Source organism: Salvia hispanica, chromosome 3, assembly GCF_023119035.1.
Source record: "Salvia hispanica cultivar TCC Black 2014 chromosome 3, UniMelb_Shisp_WGS_1.0, whole genome shotgun sequence".
In the NCBI taxonomy this organism is placed as follows: Eukaryota; Viridiplantae; Streptophyta; class Magnoliopsida; order Lamiales; family Lamiaceae; genus Salvia; species Salvia hispanica.
The window spans coordinates 24,405,587-24,427,594 of record NC_062967.1 but is presented as its reverse complement, the minus strand read 5'-3'; the positions used below and the strand labels follow the sequence as shown (position 1 = coordinate 24,427,594).

The window sequence follows — 22,008 nt, the reverse complement described above, 5'->3', positions numbered from 1 at the left end:
TGTTTCATGACTCCAAGGTATATAATCTCAGGAGATTATGCAAACTAACACTATCTATTATTTGAACTACAATTAACAACCAATGTTATTCTTTATAAAATATGTTTTTGTATTGATTTTCTGGGTACCAGAATTCAAGCTACATTTCCAAACAATTTAGTCCAGAACTTTGGAAATCAACTCAGGGAAGGAGGGATATTTTGTATTAAAAGTTTCTTTGTCAGACCTAATACTCTCAGAAACAAAGCATCAAATCACCAGTTTAGATTGCTCATGAATGTCAAGACAGAGATGATTGAGGTTAATGATCTTAGGTTTCTGAGAGTAATGTTTGACTTCAAGCCCTTTCCTGAAATATCACAATATGAAAATGTTGATGATTCATCATTCTTTGGTATGATATTTGTTATTGACATTTACTTTAGTGTACTTATTCAATCTACTACATATTGTACTGTACGTATTGAAGCTATTTTCTGTCAATCTTAATGTATTCTTTTTAGATGTCATTGGTGTGATAACCGGACCTGGTAGAGTTATCTCTCAATCTAAGTATAGATTGACTGAGATTGAAATATCTTATGAGAAATAAGTTCATAACTATTTTGGCAATCACATCTTATAATCTACTTTTCTTAAACTAATTGTGTATCTTTGTTAACAGCCACAACAAACTATTCTGTACAATATGGGATTCAAATGTTGACTTATACTTGGATCAGCTGAAAAAGAGTGAAGGAACAATTCCAATTGTGATTATTCAGTTTTGCAAGCGCAATCTGTTTAGAGGTTAACATTCTTTGATGGTTTGTTACTGTATAAATTTTTACTTTTATTTGTCATTATCTGTGTTAATCTTTCAGTGTTTATATTTTTTAGGAGAAATTCGCATTTCTACACATTTTCAAGCTTCTAAGGTTGTGATCAATGCTGATGTTAAAGAAGTTAAAGATTTTAGGATGAGGTAGTCATTTTTATTTACTGGATTTTCAAGTCTACTGTTTGTTATATTATTTATTACTTATTACTCATTTCTGTTTACTTATTACTCAATTTATCAAAATTTTATTTTGTTTTGTTTAAAATAAAAGATGATGGCAGCTTTGTTCAGCAAGCTTCCGTCATTCAAGGAGGACAAAGGCTTGGTGGTGAATATGATGATCTGCAAGTGAAGTCCCTTGAGGATTTGTCTTGCCTAGAGGTATTGAATAAGTATCATATCTATCTCTTTTATGTTCTTATTTTTCTTGAATTTTATGTGTAATATTTCAATAGTTTATTTCTTTTTGTGATTCACAGGAAGGTTCATGTTGGGTATTTGGTAAAATTGAGTCAGTTGAGTGCCATTACGGTGAATGGTATTTTTTGGCGTGTAAGGCTTGTGTTAAGAAGGTCAGAGAAGTGGATAATAAGTTTAACTGTTCTGGATGTACAAAAACTCATTCTTATGCCGTTAAAAGGTTTGATACTTTGTCTCTGAATTTATTTATATAAATCCAACTCAAATATACTTAAGTAGTTTATATCAATAAATTTGTCTTATTCAGGTTCAAGTTTGTGGTGAATGTTGTTGATCATACCAGCAATGCATCATTGTTATTGTGGGATAGGGAAGGCAGCCAATTGTTAGGGAGAAATGTGACTGATTTTTTAGGAACTGGTGGTCAGGTTTGTATTTGTAATCAATGAAATTTAGTCTTTTTTTTTTTTTTTTTTTTTTTTTTTTTTTTTTTTTTTCTATTATGGTGAGTTCTAATTTCATTTCTATTTCAGCTGGTTGCTCCTAAGAATTCCATCCCTGCACTTATTGAAGAGAGTCTTGTGGGTCAGAATGTATTGTTTAAACTTTAGCTGAAAAATCATATTGAGTATTACAGAAGTTACCCTTTTACTGTCAACAAAGTTTGTAATCTCCCAGAAGTAGTTGACAAGTATACTCCTAAAGACTTGGGTGAACAGATCTTTAAATTTGATACGAGGTTATCTGATCTACTTTTTGGAGCTGATCTTGCTGAGGTATTTATATTTTCTTATTATTCATTAGCAATATTTTTTTTATTTTGAAAAAGTTCTTATTGTTGTTTATCTGATTTCATTTTACTTATAGGTTTCTCAGAAGGCCTATGTTACAACTGATCTGTCCACTCTTGCTAATGAGAATATCAGTGAATGCTGCGTTGAAGGATCTGAATTAAATTTTGGAGTTGATGTTGCTGAGGTATATCTGTTTATATTTTAGCTATTTTGATTATTTTGTAATTATTTTTCCTGTTTTATTATTAACTTTCATTATTAATATAGGGTTCTCAGAAAGTGTTTGTTACACCTGATCTGTCCACTGTTTCTAATGCGAAAAATTATGAATGGGGTGTTGAATGCTCTGTGAAGCGATGCTTGGATTTAGAATTTGACGGATGTGATGATGTTGATGAAGTTCAGATGAAGAAGAAAGAGAAAATTGCTGGTTCTAATTAGATGGACAATCATAGTTGGTGGTTATGTCGTGCAGTCTTTTATCTTTTTTGCATCTTAAAAGAATATTAATCCTATGTTTTTTTGTGCTGTTTTTGGATTGTCACCGAACTTGAAAATTTTTTGATGCTTTTAGGGCTGTACATGTTTTCCATGTAGTCAAGTTAGTAAGGTGAGAACTTCCTGAAGAATTTTTAATGTTGAGCTATCCCTTCATTTTATAATGAAGTTTTTAAGTTATTGTTCTTTTTTTCCCCTTATTATGTATTTTAATGTTTGACAATGTTTAAAATTGAAATATATCATGAAGGTCAGTAGAGGAGTATTAATAATTGAAGACTAAACATAAAAGCAATTCTAGAACTGGATGAGTAAAATAGTTTATATGCATATTGATTCATTAGTATCTATAAATCCTGATGTATGCTGATAAGTCATACAATATTGTCCAAAATGATTCAGAATCTTAACTATAGTATTTCAATGTCCCTAGCATAGGTTTGAGGGATTGAACATGACATAGGTGGAGTCAAATTGTTTACAAGTTATTAGAGCATATGCAAGGCTTGAACAAATATGCAAGGAATCCTGATGTATTCTAATGAATAAATATTTAACCTGAAGGAGTCGAATAGTCAAATAGTCCAAATCATACACAATGAGTTATGAGATCAAATCATGACCACAAATCCTATATAATTCATTCAGAATCTAACCTGTACTTTCCATTGTTATGAATCACTATATCCTTGCAATATTCAAGGCTTGAATATTGCAAATAAACTGTTTTACACCAAATAAGATCTTTATTATGATTAGTAAGGATATCAATATATTATGATTCATTATGAATCCTAATTAAGTGATTTCATTCCTATCAGTGTAAATTTTTTTAAATTTACTTGAATTCGACAAACATTAATGTGATTTGCCCATTGTTTGAAACGACTAGTGACAGCTTCTAAACATGCATTTCCATTCAATGTTGTATTCTTTGTAATAAGTGATAACTTATTGAAGCAACATACATTGATTGAGTAGTAAAAATACATAGGTTGTGAAATTTGTGTTACCTTTGAGAATTTGATTGCTCGGTTTTGGTAAAGAAACTGTGATTCTCTTCAAATCCACCTTTGAAATGATGCTATCTTCGATTTGGTAGACACTCTCGAACATAATTAAGTTAGGACTTTGAGTTCTTCCCTTTTTTGCGCTTTAGGGGTTAGGGTTTTGAGGTATTTGATTCTGGACATCGATTGAGGGAGAGATGCTTAGCAAGGTGAGGTCGAGTGAGAAATAGACTAAGATTGGACGGTGAGTGAGAAATAGACTAAGATTGGACGGTAGGCAGAGTATAGACCATTCAATTTAGCCGGAGATGGCGTCGATTCGCCGTATGCTTTTGTGGGAGATAAAATTGTGTTCACCAAATGGTGGAGCTATGGTCGGCTGGGATCGCTTGTCGGCGACACCATGGCCGACGAGTAACGGAGGCAGCGATGAAGGTGGGGTAAGAGGAGGAAGGATTGGTCCGTCAGTTTCATCGGGAAATAGGGAGGCTCTTGAATCTCAAACCCTAGAGTCTAAGGCATTATTATTGTTTTATCTTATCAATAAATAATTGAGAGATTGAAGCTAATTCAAATTAGTACTATTAATTACTTATTTCATATTTTATTTAAAATCTTCATTGTTATGTACAACTTTTACGAAGGAAACGTTTCAATGTGCTACTTAAAATGTTGGGCTATTAGATTGGGCATGTAATTTATTTGGGCTCTTATTTATTTGTTGGGGCAAAGATGCTAATCTTTTTTGGACTCATTTATTCGGAGGTCCTTTAGGTTCTAATTTGTAATATTGTTTAAATTATTATAGTAAATTTTTGGTAATATTTTTAAATTTTATTAAATTATCTGTATTCTTTTAATTTGGAAAGTAATACTCTAATTATATATTGTGTCTTTTTTCTACTAATTTTGCTCTATATTTTGTAGTTGATGTGTGTGGATCCTTTGAAAGACCTATTGTTATAAGTGATGATGTTCTTGATGGACAACTGTATGTTGCTATATCAAGAGTCACAAGTCGTGAAGGTTTGAAGATTTTAGTGTGTAAAGATGAAGAAGATGAAAGTAATGGTGATTCTACTATTAACATTGTTTATAAAGAAGTTTTTCAAAACTTATGAACTATTGAATTGTCGATTTTGTGTAAGTTCCTATTTATGAATATTTGTGTTTTTTTTAATGAACTTATTTTATTATTCATAAAAAAAATGTATGTATATAAGCATCATTATCTCATCTTTGTTTTGTAATATATTTTATTTTTTCCACTCATATTTGCGTTTAAAATTCAAAAAAATTATTTGTTCATTGGAAATAGATATAGTAAAATTTGTCTTGATATTTACAATGTGCTTTTTAATTAGACATTTATTCTCTGCCTGCAAGCACAAGTATACAATATTTATCATCTACATCTTTTAGTTCATTTATCTTAGAAGTTTTTACAAGTTTTATGGCCCGTGCATAGCACGGGTGGTAAAACTAGTTAACAATTAAGGGGTGGTGTTGTGTTTTCTTTTGATCTGTGGTGATCATGTGGTTTGCTTTTGATATATAGTGATTATTTGGTTGATTATTTCTTGTCCATCATACTTTGTGCATTTTATATATTAATAGCCAGTGGTGAATCTACCATAGAACATAGAACAAGGAGTACAATTGTAATTCAAATGTTCAAACTTTGATTGAAATATAAATGTGATAGCAAAGAAAATGGATATTGATATGATACGAGATTTGAAATCAATGGCAAAGGAGGTAATTATAGGGACTACATATTACTCCTCGGTTAACATTTTCATCTACTCCGTATTACTCCATCCGTTCTACAAAGTTTGTTCCAGTTTGTCTCAGCACGAAATTTAAGAAATTACTCCCCCCGTTCCAGTTTAAGAGTCACATTTTGCCATAAAAGTACGTCTCAGTTTAAGAGTCACATTAAGAAGCTTTCATATTTAGACATAAAATTTTATCCCATTATTCATCAAAATTACACCCAAATGCCATTATCTACATAAAAATAAATAAAAATAATAATAAACCAAAAAGTCAAACCATCTCACTTTCCACCAACTCACTTCATTTAATACACACTCCACTATCTCACGTCATTAATTACACACTCCACCTAATTCTTAAAACCCGTGCCATAATTAAATGACACTTCTAATGTGGGGCAGAGGGAGTATTTGACTTTGTATTAAATAAAGATGTGTAGTGGAATAATGGTCCCACATTGAGGAGATTGAGAGGTGTAATTAATGTCTATTTTTGAAAAGATTTCAATTGAGATAAATTTTGTAGCAGGAGATGTGAAAATGATAGGGAAATTGGTCTCTAAAACCATGAACTTTGCCCAAAATTTGGTATTTCCCATGAACTTCGACAAAAATAATCGATAGTTGTATGACTAAATTGTGTTGGTCTTTATACCCTTATTTTCAACGTTAAAGAAAATTAACGATAGACTATATTTTTACCCTCTTAAATTGTTTTGTGTATTATGTTTTTTATTCTAAGCTTTTATTACTAAATCCATGGAAAAAGACGTGGTAGTGGAAATATGATAAAATTATTCCTACGAATTTGTTAAGAATCTATGCCCTCGTCTAGTGTAAAACGCAACCGAATTTATGAACATGAAATAAATCTGGATTCATAATAAATATTACACTATGAACATTTATAATAGTTAAAAAACTTATCTAATGTAATTTGTTTTTCCATTTAGTTTCAGTATCCACATTTGCTATAAATCTTTTACTTGAGAAACCATTTGCTATGAAATCTTAATATTGGGCTAATCAAAAATCAAAATTACCATATTCCATTGTACTTAATTAGGATCACACCAAATTTCCACGTCATCACAAATCCAACAATTACTGAAATTTAACTTGTAAACAAATTCACTTCTATTGATTAGCAAAAATAAACATGGATTCTAAAGAAGTGGAAGAAATAGACATTTTTACATGACGCAATAATTTTATGGGAGTGACGACACCGACCAATACATGTTTTTCTTAAAAATTGCCACGGTTGAGAAAAACGTTGCCCACCGTCCCCAAAAAAATAACAAATTGATACGGAGTACTTTCTAGCTACCCAAAAAAAATTAACTATTTTCTTCGTCCAACAAAAAAAATTAAATATTTTCTCCGTCCAATAATAGATGACATACCTGAGGAATGATACAAAATTTTAGGAGATATTATTTTGCATCTTACGTGAAGAGAGAAAATAGTAATATATTTATTTTAATGTGAGAGAGAATTTTTTCCACAAATTAAAAATAGTAACTTATCATATACTATTAGTATTGCTATTATTTAATTATTAGTGATTTTAGGAGATATTATTTTGCATCTTACGTGAAGAGAGAAAATAGTAATATATTTATTTTAATGTGAGAGAGAATTTTTTCCACAAACTAAAAATAGTAATTTATCATATACTATTAGTATTGCTATTATTTAATTATTAGTGGAAAACGTGTCATTACACTTTAGACCTGTACATTAAAAGGAATTTAAATATTTAACTATTATATTATGTTATACTACATTTACTTTATATTGTTAATTCTTTTTAAAATTGAAAATCTGAAAAATCAAAAAAAAAATACTCCAGTCTCCATACGTATAAAGCGTATAGAAGGCTAAAGAAAATATTGTTGAATGAATTAAGACAAGGGGTAGCGTAGTCTTAAAAATTTTGATATTTTCTAAGTGCATTAAATGACTCAGTTTTCAAGTGAAAAATCCAATTATGGCCAGCCATTTAGCATCACTCAAATTTATTTGCACATTAAATAATTGTAACAAATTTATTACATACAAAAGTCAAAGAGGTCTCACATTTCACTCACTACCTACCTCTATTTATTACATATTCAAACACTTCTTTAAAATTCGTGCCCGATCAAACTGTGACTTCTAATCAGGGACGGAAGGAGTATAAAACTAATATATAAAAGTAGGACCCACAGTCCACTAACTTTTTCAACTCACTTTCTATTACATTTCTAAAAAATGCGTGCCGGGTCAAAGTAGGAAAAATTTTGGGGACGGAGGTAGAATGTTAGATGAAGAGGGAAAATAGTATATTTATATTAATATAAGAAGAAGTTTTTTCCACAAATTAAAAAAAAAAGTGTGACATCAATTATGGGATGGAGGAGGCCTTTCTAACTAACGAAAAACGTCAAAATAAAAGTAAACTCTGTAAACATTTTAAATTATGGAAGTGTGGAACTAGGTTGTGAGCGGTGACCACCGTCCAACAAAACACACATTACACACATTGAGGCACAGCCCACCGTTACTCGTTTTCCATGCTCATATATTTCCATCATCTCTATAAATAATAACACACTCGACATTCAATCAACAACACATCAACTCAATTCAATCCAATCACAGAGATACATACATCAATCATTCATTTCAACAAACAATTTTGCCATGGCCGCCGCCTCCTCCACCATTCTCAAAGCCGCCGTCTCCTCCCCTTCCCCCGCCAGGCTTCCGCCGCCCGCCGCCGCCGCCCAGAAACTCTCCTCCTTTGCCCCATCCAAGAAGAAACAATTCCTCCCCAAACCCCTCACCAAATCCTTCTCATGCAAAGCCCAGGCCGCTGATCCAGCTTCCACCACACCAAGTAAGATCGATTCATCTCCAATTCCTCAATTTGTTACTAATTTCTTCATTAATCACAATTAATTTTGCTCTAATTCAGCCAAAGTCCAACAACTGCACGTCTACGAGATCAACGAGCGCGATCGCGGCAGCCCTGCCTACCTCCGATTGAGCCAGAAAACCGTCAATTCCCTCGGCGATCTCGTGCCTTTCAGCAACAAGGTACTACAGAATCCCCAAAATTAGCCTAATTAAACTCCAATTTCACAAAATTGACACGATTACGGATCGGATTCGCAGGTTTACACCGGCGATTTGAAGAAACGGGCGGGGATAACGGCGGGGTTATGCATCCTGATCAAGCACGAGGAGGAGAAGAAGGGCGACCGCTACGAGGCGATCTACAGCTTCTATTTAGGAGACTACGGCCACATCGCGGTGCAGGGGCCCTACCTCACCTACGAGGACACCGAGCTCGCCGTCACCGGCGGCTCCGGCATCTTCCAGGGCGTCTACGGCCACGTCAAGCTCCACCAGATCATCTTCCCCTTCAAGCTCTACTACACCTTCCACCTCAAGGGCATCCCTGATCTGCCGGCGGAGCTGCTCGGCCAGCCTGTGCCGCCGGCGATCGAGGTTGAGCCCACCCCCGCCGCGAAGAGTTGCGAAGCCGGAGCCACGCTCCCTAACTTCACCAATTAGCCGCCTCTTCTTCGTCGCCGGCGACCGGTTGTTTCTAATAAATTTTTTAAGATTAAATTAGTTGCTTCTTTTTTATATTTTCAATCATCATTATGCAACTTTTAGTGGCCAATGCATTTTCTGTTTTGAGAGTGACACCCACTCATCACTGTCTCCATTCAATTGAAGTCATGGTCTAGTTTAATTATACCTTTTTGGTTACTTTTTGCCTAGTTTAATTAAGAGTTTTGTTATATAAAAACTGAATAAGGTGACATTTAAAAGAATGAAAGTGTCATTAATCAAAGAGGTGGTATGTGAAAGGCAAGTTATCTTCTTATGAAAGTGTCATCAATACCGCTATTTTTAGATACTATATCGAGAGACATTGGAAGATAATAAATCAACCTGTAATTTTATACATTTTGATATTTTTGTTAAAAAGATTTATAATTTTGTGTTTGACATTTATAACGGACTAAAAAACATTATATTTGAGTTTTTGGGTTTGAAACATATATGGGTTGGGCCTAAATATTCGATGCGCCTATTAACACAGACTCATTTTATTCAACTTGCGAATAAAGAAACCTTTATTCTAATATACTACTACTATTTGTAAAAAAGTAAGCAGATCGGAAGCTAATCTAAGCCCACATTATTGACATGAAAAGCAAGTGAAGTGATATGGAGTAATACTGTAAATAATCAATAAACTTATAGCAGATAAATTACTGACATCTTTCTATATTATTATACATATAATTTGTATTTATTAATTGATAATTAGATAAGTAAATACAGTAAACGAAGGTCGTATCCCCTAATTCAAATACACTTGGATTAAATAAGTACTATTATGCTTTACACGAGTGGCGAGTGCTTGGTAAAATTTAGTCTTTTCATGTTAATAAGATACTACTAGTATCATTTAAATGTTTTGTTTCCATACACTTTATTTTACTATGCTCTTACGTGATTATGCTCTTGGAACTAAATGCAAGTTGATCACGTGTGCACCAAGAGTAAAAAATATAAAAATTGAGCACATGATTTAAATGGAGGACTAATGTGGAGTATTTTATATCGGTAGCTTTATGAGTCCCACCACGCCACATATGGGCTGCTTTTTCGAATTTGATTGAACATGCCAATACAATGGTAAATAGTAAATTATAAAATGGTTAGGTGACCTACCGAGTCATATTATTCAAGATTTATTTATTACAAGGACAGTGTATATATGAGTGGACGACAAAAATCTTTAAGTATCAAAATTCATTTTTAGCCAACAGACTATTTTTTACGAAACAAAAGATTCAGCTGATTGGTTATTATTCGCCGCATGTGAAAATACTTTTTTTTTCCCAATCTAATTGCATCAAATATAATGAAAAGATAAAAAGTGACTATGATATAGTCGTACACATATCATAATTGAGTTGAACGAAGTCGAATTTGTATATGTGGAGAGACAGATAGATCTCGAAATCAATTACTAAAACCTAAAACCATTATTTTTAAATAGAGAAATATTAGAGATGACTAACTAATTAAAGTGGGCAAATATGAAATTAATAGTTGTATTTGTGAAGGATATTTAACCCTATACGATCGAGCTACAGTGGTGGATCTAGAATTTTCAGTACGGAGATACGGTAAAATATAATATTGACTTGGAAGTTCAGAATCAATTCTTTATTTTCTCTGTCTTTATTTTTCTGATAAGAAGATTCAGTATTAATAAAAACAGATTACTTTTTACTTTAGTGTTACTACTACTTAAGACTTTAATTATTAAAAAAATGAAATTTCTAAATCTCTTTCTAGTAATTTATTTAAAGTTTTGCATAGTATGCTAATTTTAATGGCAAATCATATTTTTGGTTTATTGAAGAAAAGTTTAAATTATTTTTAAATAATAGAAAAGAATGAAATTACTTTATGAAGTAATTAAGAGATCTAAAAAAATCCATCGACATAAAAAATACTACTAGTATGAAAAGTAAAATATTTTAAAAGAATAGTGTAAAGATATACTACTAGTTGAAAATAAAAAATATTTTACATGAAAAAAATTAAAGATATTACATATTTAAATGCATTACTAAACAAAGAAGTTTCAACTAAACACAACCAATTAAAAAAAAACATGACCTAACTCGGGTCTTGGAAGATATACAAAACTTCCATCTCACCCGGCCAATTTCATAACTTGGATTATCTATAAAATTATTACTCACTCTATTCCACTTTAGGAGTCTCATTTGAGTTCGGTACGAGTTTTAAGAAATATAAAGGAAAGTTTGTGGAAAAAAGATAGTGGAATATGAGTCCTACTTTTATATAGTTTTATAATAAAATGTGAGTGAAAAGAGATTGGTGGAATGTGAGACCTATTACAATTTATGAAATATTTCAATGGTATTCCTAAAGTGGAATACCCAAAATGGTAAACTGGGACTCTCAAAGTGCGACGAAGGGAGTACATGTTTTGGGGGTACAATTATACCCGGTTGTTCTATTCTCCCTCCGCCAATATTAAAAAATGCTCCGGGTAATAATCAAATGATTTCTTCAAAAATTCAAAAAGAAATGGTTAATGCTTGTGCCGTTGAAACCATACTTGAAATATTGGGTGAACTTGGTGAAGGATTATTTTCCATAATGGTTGATGAGTTTCGAGATTGCTCAGTCAAGGAGCAAATGGCTATTGTTATAAGATATGTGAACAAGAGTGAGGAGATTATAGAAAGATTTTATCTTTGATTCATGTTAAGGAGACTACATCAAGGTGTTTGAAAGAAGCAATTGATTTTGTATTTTCTAAGTTGGGATTATCTTTATCAAGATTGAAAGGTCAGGGCTATGATGGAGCTTCAAATATGAGGGGTGAATTTAATGGATTGAATTAAGGTTCTTATTTTAAAAGAAAATCCATCGGCATGCCCATTGTTTTGCCCACCAACTTCAGTTGGTATGTGTGGCAGTATGCAAAGCAAATCGACATGTTTTTGATTTTTTTGGCTATCTTACCCCGATTGTTACAGCATGTGAATTTTCTTGTAAAAGAGCAGATAAACTTCGACAAAACAAACATGATAGAATAGTTGAAATGATTGAAAAGGGGGAAATCAATTCAGGTAAAGGTCTAAACCAAGAAACTTCTTTGCATAGACCTGGTGATACTCGATGGGAATCTCATTATACAACTGTGATTCGTCTTGTATCTATGTGGCCCTCAGTAGTCAAAGTTCTTGAAAGCATATTTAGTGATGGAGATGATGTAGAGCAAAGTGGAAAGTGTAAAGGTTTGCTTCAAAAGATGGAAAGTTATGATTTTGTGTTTATCATGATTTTGATGAAACATTTGCTGTGTATGGTTGAACCATTATCTTGTGCATTGCAAGATAGAGAGCAAAATATTTTGAATGCCATCAATGTGATAGCGGGTTTGAAAGAAGAACTGCAAACTTTTCGAGAATCTGGATGGGATGATCTTTTGCAAGAAGTGGAAGATTTTTGTCGAGTAAATGAGATTGATGTTACTAATATGGATGACATTGTCCCCAAACGAATACGCATGAAGAGAGATGGCACAGTTGTCACAAACTACCATTATTATCGTGTTGAGATTTTTTGTCAGGTAATTTAAAATTTCATTTTCTTATTTACTGACACTTGAATTGACTAGTAACTCAATCATTTTTTGTTTATAATTAGGTTGTTGACTCCATTATTCAAGAAATAAGGAATCGTTTTTCCGAGTCTAGTACAGACTTGTTGAATTGTATGGCATGTCTTGATCCAAGAAATCAATTCTCAAATTTCAATGTCGATAAACTTGTTCATCTTGCCACCCTTTGTCCAAAGGACTTTTCGTCCACAGAGATGACGATTTTACCTCACCAACTTAAATCCTTTTTGATTGATGCAAAAAGAGATACGCGTTTCTCTGATGTTGAAGATTTATGGACTCTTCCAAAGAAAATGGTTGAAATGGTGAAAGATGGATTCTTTCTACTGGTTTATCGGTTGATTAAATTGGTCTTACTTTTGCCTGTAGCAACTGCATCTATTGAACGAGTGTTTTCTGCAATGAAGTTTGTGAAGTCAGAGTTGCGAAATAGGATGAGAGATGATTGGTTAAATGATATCATGGTGGTATACAACGAGAGAAAAATGTTCACTACTATTTCTAATGAACGAATTTTGATTCGTTTTCAAAATATGGATACTCGTAGGAATCAACTATCGCAGCTCACAAAAGATAGTGTTACTTAAATTGTAGTATTATTTTTTTAGACGGTTATTTAAATACTATATTATTTTTTATTTTTTATTTTCCGACCCCACGTTGAACATTTTCTGCGTCCGTCATTGATCATATGCATGTACATAATCTAAAGCAAATTAGCAGAAAAATATGAATTATGAAATTCTTGTTTGTCACGCAACTTAAAATATCGATCGTAAAACCCATGAACTCTGGTTCGTGAAAATGTTAAAATTCTTGATTTTTATTGCTGATTATTATAATTGATACTTAAAGTTGCGGGACGAGCCCGAAATAAAACCAAAATTTATGATTTTTCCATCAAATTTGCCCTATACTTCACTAGACACAAGCTAAGGGGGTAGCCGTTTACTGTTGTCAATTGTAAATTGGGTTGATGATAAAGAGCAATGTTTATGAGTGAATATTTGGGATTGATGTTAGAGGTAGGTTACGGATTCCATGCACATGCAGAGGCAGTTTAAGAGTCTGTAACGTCCACAAATTCTGTGCTCATATACGTACGATATTTCATTATCAAACCCCCCCACTGAAAATTACCCATCACTGCGGGCTATGTTATAATTTAAATTATGCATCACTTGCAAAACTGCACATATGATATATATGTCATGATTTGATTCTCTGATAGGGACCTGATATTCTATTTTATTTCGGAAGGGAGTTGATATTGTTTCCATATATTTATTTAGTTTATTTATGTTTTAGTATTATTTAGTTGATAAGATTTTATTTACTTTCCCTAGTGATTAGGATTTGATTTGCTTTTGATTTACTTCCCTAGTTTAGGAGATCTTTTTTGTACCACTCATATTATAAATATGTGTGGAGTCTTTTATTATTATCAAGCAGAATGAAGAATTAAATTATTAATCTCGTTCTCTCCTCCGGTTCTCCCTCTTGGAGAAACCGTCAGTTCTCTCAAATCTCTCAAAGTCACGCTAGTTTCCACCCTCTCTAATCTCTTTTCATATAATTTCTCTAGATAGGAATTAATCCCATATTAATTCCTATCAAATTGGTGCTTTCATTAGGTTCTCTTCCTCCTATTGATTTCTACCACCATGTCCGTCTTGCTGTCATACTCTCCTCCTCGGTTTTCTGGCGTTAACCCCGTGAGATGGATTTTGGATATTCAAGAATATTTTGATTATCACTTGTTTTCTGATGCTGACCGTCTATTTTTTGTGAGGTTGTTTTTTGACCATCCAGCATCTGTATGGCTCCACGAGTATCGACGCTCGAATCCTGATTGCTCATGGCAAGAATTTCTAGTTGCTGTTTATCATAATTTTGATGAGGATGCCATTTATTTCGCCGAGACGAATAAACTTCTCAACAAAATTATAGAGGGAGTGGCATATTTAGCTAAAAAGGAGGCTATGGCTAAAAAGGAGGCCACATCTGATTCTGTCATCAAGCCTGTTGCAAAAAAGGATGATGAGCCAACAACGAATGTCAAGTTTGATCCCATCATCAAAGAGATGGTAAAAATTGATGACGAATCGCCTCAAAAGCTGGATGCGCCAATTGTTTTGGTGGAAACCAAATTTCCTCCAAAATCCCGTAGCCCAAAAATCAATGTTGTCATCATTGGTTATGTCACTGAAGTCGCGGAAGAGATCTCATGTCCAGAGACGAATTCTCCATCACTCGTTGCGGTCCTAAACGATATTATTATTTTTGCAGACGAAGATCCAAACAAAGACAACGAGATGGAAGATTATTTTTCTAACTTCCACCTTAAGGGCAAGGTGATTTTCAACAGTGGGAGAGTTGATAGGGACCTAATATTCTATTTTATTCCGGAAGGGAGCTGATATTCTCTCCGTATATGTATTTAGTTTATTTATGTTTTAGTATTATTTAGTTATTATGATTTTATTTACTTTCCATAGTGGTTAGGATTTGATTTGCTTTTGATTTGTTTTCCTAGTTTATAGAGATCTTTTTGTACCACACATATTATAAATATGTGTGGAGTCTTTTATTATTAAAAAGCAGAATGAAGAATTAAATTATTAATCTCGTTCTCTCCATCGGTTCTCCCTCTTGGAGAAACCGCCAATCTCTCCAAATCTCTACAAAGTCACGTTGTTTTCCTCTCTTCAGTATTTTCTCTTCCATAGGAATTAACCTCACGTTAATTCCTATCAAATTGGTGCTTTCATTAGGTTCTCATCCTCCTATTGATTTCTACCACCATGTCCGTCTTGCTATCAAACTCTCCTCCTCGGTTTTCTGGTGTTAACCCTGTGAGATGGATTTTGGATGTTCAGGAGTATTTTGACTATCATTTGTTTTCTGATACTGATCGTTTGTTTTTTGTGAGGTTATTTTTTGACCATCCAGCATCCGTATGGCTCCACAAGTATTGACGCTCGAATCCTGATTGCTCATGGCAAGAATTTCTAGATGCTGTTTATCATAATTTTAATGAGGATGCCATTTATTTCACTGAGACGAATAAACTTCTCAACAAAATTATAGAGGGAGTGGCATATTTAGCTAAAAAGGAGGCTATGGCTCAAAAGGAGGCCACATCTGATTCTGTCATTAAGCCTGTTGCAAAAAAGGATGATGAGCCAACAACAAATGTCAAGTTTGATCCCATCATCGAAGAGATGGTAAAAATTGATGACGAATCGCCTCAAAAGCTGGATGTGCCAATGGTTTTGGTGGAAACCAAATTTCCTCCAAAATCCCGTAACCCAAAAATCAATGTTGTCATCATTGGTTATGTCACTGAAGTCCCGGAAGAGATCTCATGTCCAAAGACGGATTCTCCATCACTCGTTGCTGTCCTAACGATATAATTTTGTTTGCAGACGAAGATCCAAACAAAGACAACGAGATGGAAGATTATTTTTCTGACTTCCACCTTGAGGGCAAGGTGATTTTCAACGGTGGGAGAGTTGATAGGGACCTGATATTCTATTTTATTCCGGAAGGGAGCTGATATTGTCTCCATATATTTATTTAGTTTATTTATGTTTTAGTATTATTTAGTTGATAAGATTTTATTTACTTTCCCTAGTGGTTAGGATTTGATTTGCTTTTGATTTACTTCCCTAGTTTAGGAGATCTTTTTTGTACCACTCATATTATAAATATGTGTGGAGTCTTTTATTATTATCAAGCAGAATGAAGAATTAAATTATTAATCTTGTTCTCTCCTCCGGTTCTCCCTCTTGGAGAAACCGTCAGTTCTCTCAAATCTCTCAAAGTCACGCTAGTTTCCACCCTCTCTAATCTCTTTTCATATAATTTCTTTAGCCATATTAATTACTATCATTCTCTTACAAGATAATATGTACTCAAGCTCCTCTATGTCTTGTTTCCATCCCATTCCCCATCCTATGATGCTAGCTTGCGCCATATATATATTTAGCATGTCATCAGATTATCCTATAGTGTAGAGAATACTATTAATGTTGGTTAATTCCAAAGAAAAATCTATAAACTATTAAGAAAATGAAGCTAGCTAGTCTGCACCAATCAAAAGCTTTTAAAAAAATCTTAATAATAATGGAGAGGGACCATTGTACCATATAAAGCTCAGGATAATAAGCCGCAGCGATAGCCTTCCATTTCCGCTTCGTCTCTTTCACCATATAATAATCAAACCCTTTCAAATAGTGAAATAGTCTTTAATTATTTCAATGAACACATGCTCCTACGTAGTATGTTGCAGTAATATTTCAACGTTTCTTCTATTTTTTTTCAATCCAAAGACTCCACATGACCAAGTTATAAATGAACTAAATTGAGATTGAGAATCTTTTGTACACTAATTAAAAAAATCTGAAATTTGAGTAAACATATCAACTTAATTTATTACGAAAGAAACAAGGGATCGGAGGATTAATAATTCAAAACGTTTTATTATTATTTTTTCCATTTTATTAAAATATTTCTAAACCAATGTCAATAGTGATAATCATATATAGTCGCAATTTTACAGTTACAAAAGAAATAAACATATGTTCGAGAAGAAAAGAAGTTATGTTTATTTGATATTTTGATTGTATGGGAGTAGTACATTTCAGTATGCATTCAAATGCATATAAAAGAACAAATGTGAAATGAAGTGTGACATAGATATCCACAAATATAGCAGCTTCCATGATTGAGAGATGTCTTCCTTGATGTCAATCCCATAAATCTCGTAATTCCTTGAGCCGGAATTATCGGTAGGTTTCTTCTCCTATAATATAGTATGAACCTATAAAACGACAAACTAATTACTAGGAGTATCATTTTACTAGTATTTCCTTTTAAATAAAGTAGTAATTGGGGCAATTTCATTTTAGTAGACCAAGCTGAATTGTTAACTGAGTCTAACATATTTTAAAGGACGAAATAGTCTTTTGCTGTTTTTCCGACTTTACATTTTTTTTTTGTAAAAGGCGGATGTAGGTGCCTAATTGTTAGTAAAAAGTTTTAAAAATTCTCAAGAATTTTAAACTTGACATATAATATCACAAATTTAAATAGTTATTGAATTTTTCTCACAAGCGATAAAATCTAGTTACAATTCATTTGTTATTACATCACATAAGATATAGTTACCACTAAAAAATGATAGTGATGTGATTACAAAATTCCTAAAAGCTAGATATGATTTTCTATCTCATTTTAATGTAGTTCGAATTTGTCGCCGGTGGAAAAAATTCAACAACTATTTAAATTTGTGATATTATGTCAAGTTCAAGAGTTAGTGGAAAAAATAAATTTTTTAAAAAGTTTCGTGATATTAGGTCCCAATATTCCCTTTTAAAAATCAGTAAAAAATTATAAAATTTGAATTTAGTCTCAATTATCTCGTTGTCATATTTTACTCCTTCTAATTTAACTCTTTAACTAACAATTCCTGAAATCTTGTGCCAAAAAAAATGGCTCACTTATGGCAGGATGGAAAAGGAGTACAATTTTACTTAAACTTTTAGTTATGTGATTTATATTGAGAAGAAATTAGTGAATTTTCCAGCTTATTATAAAGTTGTGGGCATATCAAAATTTAACTATACTTCACTATTTTTCCGGCAATTTATGGAATTTTTTCGAACTACTGGTATAACTTTTAACCGAAACTTCTTAAAGTCAATATACCTACCGAACTAAGATATTGAAATGTCATTACCAAATTGGACAATAATTGAACATAATAGTGCGCATACTTATTTCCTTTTTTTCTTTACTTGGAAGTGTAGTTTACCAAGTTGCTTAGTTACATGTTAAAATCTGCACCGTTTGAATTTTCGCTTAAATGAGGCTTATACTTATTTCGTCGAATAACAATTTCATCTAGGAACTAGAATAGTGCCATTCCATCTTATGTGTGAATTATTTATGATAAGACACCAATTAAATTAAAATAATTAAAACTATTTGAATAAATGACTGCACCATACTATATTACATGAATGAAATCACAAAATATATGTAAGATTTTGTTTCCACTCCCCACCACTAAGTATATGACAAATGGAGAGAGTGGCCCATAGTCGATCGATTACAAAATATTTACAAGTTGGAATTTCTTTGCTGATTGGACTCTTTATTTATTTATTTGGAATCATTTATTTATTGGCACTATAAATATAATAATTCAGATATTAGAAGTAGTATTAGAAAGAAAACAGAGTATGGAGCGATCAGTAGATGAGAGTGATTTTAACCTCAATGAATGGGGCGTTAGAGCTCGAAGGATCAGCCGCGAAAACACCAAATCCAGAAGATTCTCAGCTTCAAATTTGAAGAGCTTGAGAGAAGAAGCCGCCTCCTTCAGATCAAACGTCACCGTTTCCAGCACTGCTTCCTCGCCAGGCTACACCATCAGAGGTAATCAATTGAACTCCCAACCAACACATTCCTCCTCACCTCTACCTTTCTTCAATTTTGACACAAGCTCCATTGATCACGCAGAGGAAATCGATCCTTCCACATATTCCTTCTCAACCGCTCTCAGAGGTAAAGCGAAGACTAATTGATCAATCAATCGATCAATCAATGAAAAAACACATTTCAATTTGAAAATTGAATTAATCATTGCAGCGTTGCAAGCGAAAACAGCGTACGCGTGGGAGGCGCCGCAGCCTCGAGATGGATTGATTCTGAATTCGAAATGGAACGAAGCGGAAAAATACATAAGCAATCCGTTATCAGGAGAAGTTCCCCTGGAGTGCTTATCGGCCAAAACCCTAAGCGGCAGATCCTTCCGCGGCCTCGCCACCAGAATCAGCATGTCCGCGCCGCTCATCTACCCTTCCCAAATCCACCTCGAAAAACCACGTACCTTTTCTTCTGCTTCATCTATAGATACAGAATCAAAAAATGGAGTATACATAATGTTGTTGAATATTTTGAATTTTGGAGAGCAGAGGCGGAGAAGAAGACGAGAGACGTGGGGACGCAAAGCACGCCGATAGATCTGAGCTCGAGCAGCCCGACGCCGGCGGCGACGCCTTCGATTGAAGATCGACCGATGAAGATATTGACGAGTGAGGCGGAAGGGGGAGATTCATCTGTTTCGTTCAAATCGGAAACCGCAACGCCAACAGAGGTGAGTAATTAAGTAACTAACGGACTTGTTGTTTTCCCTAAATTAAGAGTTAATATAAAATGATTTAGAGTCCGTCGCTTTCATTGGTCCCATAACAGAGGCAATAAGATAAGTGGTCCATGAATGAAATAGACCACACAAGAACACTTGCAAGTTAGGCAATGAGTTCCATGTCCATCACAGGAAAATGTGGACTCAATCACCTTCATTCTTCCTTGTTTTCCCCTCACTCACTCTCATCTCCCCTTCTATCTACCTATATATTTACATATACATGTATATATGAGTGTGTGGTACTACAAAGGCAGCTAGATTTTGGACAGACAGGGGTAGTAAGTGTGGGGGACTGGTAGAGATTCGGTCCCTTAGCATGTGCTAAGGTCACATTCTTCATCTTGTTTTCTTTTGTGAATCACTGATGCACCCTTTTCACTTCTAGCAATCATCAACCATTCTTTATTTATTTCTGATTCAAATTCAATAAGAACCTTGGTTGAATTTGAAATATGCTTGATGCACCTTTAAACACTCCTAAGGGTTTCATAAAATGTTAAAGTTATTAGTCATATATCACGCGAAAGATTGTGGGACATGGGATTGATTTTATCCGTCGTAAAATAAGTTTAGCCAAACAACTCTTTGTGTTGTCTTCCACATATATATTGCCAATTTAAAACCATCCTTTCACCACACAATCCTCTTCTTTATTTTCCATTGCTCTTAGTAGATATCTTACTTAAGATTATTCCACTCTCAAAGTTTATTGATTTGCCACAATAATTTAGAATCTTTTTTATTTGCTTTCTCACTCCATGTCACATATATATAGCCAGTGTGTGTGTTTTGTGTGAGAAATGGTAGTAGATGATAATAATAGCTCACTGATGTATTCCACTTCACCCAAGTTCAGCACCAACTAGTTGATATATTCAACTAATCATGAACAAATATAAATGTCTCATGACAAAAATAAACTCTAACCAAAAATAAAAAAAAAATAGTTCACCCTTGTTAAATTTAGAAACGAGAAGAGAAATTTGTCAACTTGTTAAGAGAACTATTTAGTTGAAGATTCTTATTATAAGTATTTAATTTTGAAGTAAAATTTGGCTTGCAGAAATTCCTATTAATTAACTAGTGCATACAGGTAGAAGAGAAGGAAACAATAGAGGAAGAAAGAAATGGAGGAGAGAGAAAAAAGCAGTGGGGGATGGGATGCTACTGCTTATCCTTGAGGGGTCTGTATATCATGAGAGCACAAAGGCACAAAGAAAAACACAAAAGGGGAACAAACAATCCTACCTTTCTTGATCATCTCAATGCCTAGCTTCACTGCTACAACTTTGTCACAAAATAGAAAGATTCTCCATTCCCCTCTTCCACTTACCTATGCTCATATTGCACATCAAAACCATTCATAATATGCATGCATGTTAGTTATGGTTATATTTTTTTACCATCTAGTATTATCTCCAATGATGTAAAATATATTCTTTAAATTGTATATCAAGCTTTAATTTTTATGAAGATAGTAAAAATTAAAATGACAATAATTTAGTCTGTTAGAATCAAACTAAAAGTATAATAGGAGTATTTAACAAATAATGTTGAATGTGCATTAAACGAGAATGGTGCTTACCGATAACATTCACATAAAATATGTAGCGTACATATCATTCCATACACACATCATTGCATATATATAGTTGGGTTTTTCAGTATAAAGAGTTTATATATATATAGTTGAGTTGTGCATGGAACTTGCTGGTGTATGAAAATCAATCCCAAATTACTTTTTGCGGTGAAAAACTAAATTATTAATTGTATAGCAGAAGCCAATATTGATATTTGAGAGCAACGTGACATGATCCCTAAATCAAGCGATTTTGTGAGTTATGAACGCAAATTCCAATACGCCTCAAAGTAATGGGGCCAGCTTTGTCATTTTCCTAATTTTCTCATTAAGTTATTTATATGATCATACAATATTATTGCAAAATCCTGTGAACAATTTATTATGTCAAGTACGATGTCCTTGTGCAGAAAATATTGCAAATTTAGTGTTATTTTTTTCCTTCGAGAAACAAGTCCCCTTATTCAAAATTACGTACATTCATATGATTGATTACATGCCGTACACAGCTCCATAGAGAAGAATTGGGACATACACATATTTAAAATTTACTGCTCCTACAAATTAATTTGGAATATTGACAAATGAGATATACTGTTGTCATAAAGAAAATTATAGTAATATCATATATAAAAATGTTGTTGTGCATA

At 33.2% G+C, this 22,008-nt stretch overlaps 3 protein-coding genes across 3 annotated transcripts; all 3 read left to right on the top strand.

Moving 5' to 3' along the window:
• The first annotated feature begins 291 nt into the window (after positions 1-291).
• On the top strand, positions 292-2,475 carry LOC125209652. Its single transcript, XM_048109239.1, has 11 exons — positions 292-394; positions 504-552; positions 665-789; positions 880-964; positions 1,102-1,201; positions 1,300-1,460; positions 1,548-1,668; positions 1,774-1,825; positions 1,919-2,016; positions 2,108-2,218; positions 2,302-2,475. The coding sequence occupies exons 1-11, from the start codon at positions 292-294 to the stop codon at positions 2,473-2,475; spliced, it is 1,179 nt and encodes a 392-aa protein (XP_047965196.1).
• Positions 2,476-7,895: 5,420 nt separating this feature from the next.
• Positions 7,896-9,085, top strand: LOC125216762 (allene oxide cyclase, chloroplastic-like). Its single transcript, XM_048118527.1, has 3 exons — positions 7,896-8,204; positions 8,283-8,404; positions 8,483-9,085. Exons 1-3 carry the CDS (start codon positions 8,009-8,011, stop codon positions 8,882-8,884), a joined length of 720 nt encoding a protein of 239 aa, XP_047974484.1. The 5' UTR covers positions 7,896-8,008; the 3' UTR covers positions 8,885-9,085.
• A 9,665-nt stretch (positions 9,086-18,750) lies between these two features.
• Positions 18,751-21,252, top strand: LOC125210903. Its single transcript, XM_048110533.1, has 5 exons — positions 18,751-19,004; positions 19,089-19,133; positions 19,218-19,454; positions 19,544-19,725; positions 20,873-21,252. The coding sequence occupies exons 1-5, from the start codon at positions 18,809-18,811 to the stop codon at positions 21,050-21,052; spliced, it is 840 nt and encodes a 279-aa protein (XP_047966490.1). The 5' UTR covers positions 18,751-18,808; the 3' UTR covers positions 21,053-21,252.
• The last annotated feature ends 756 nt before the right edge of the window (positions 21,253-22,008 follow it).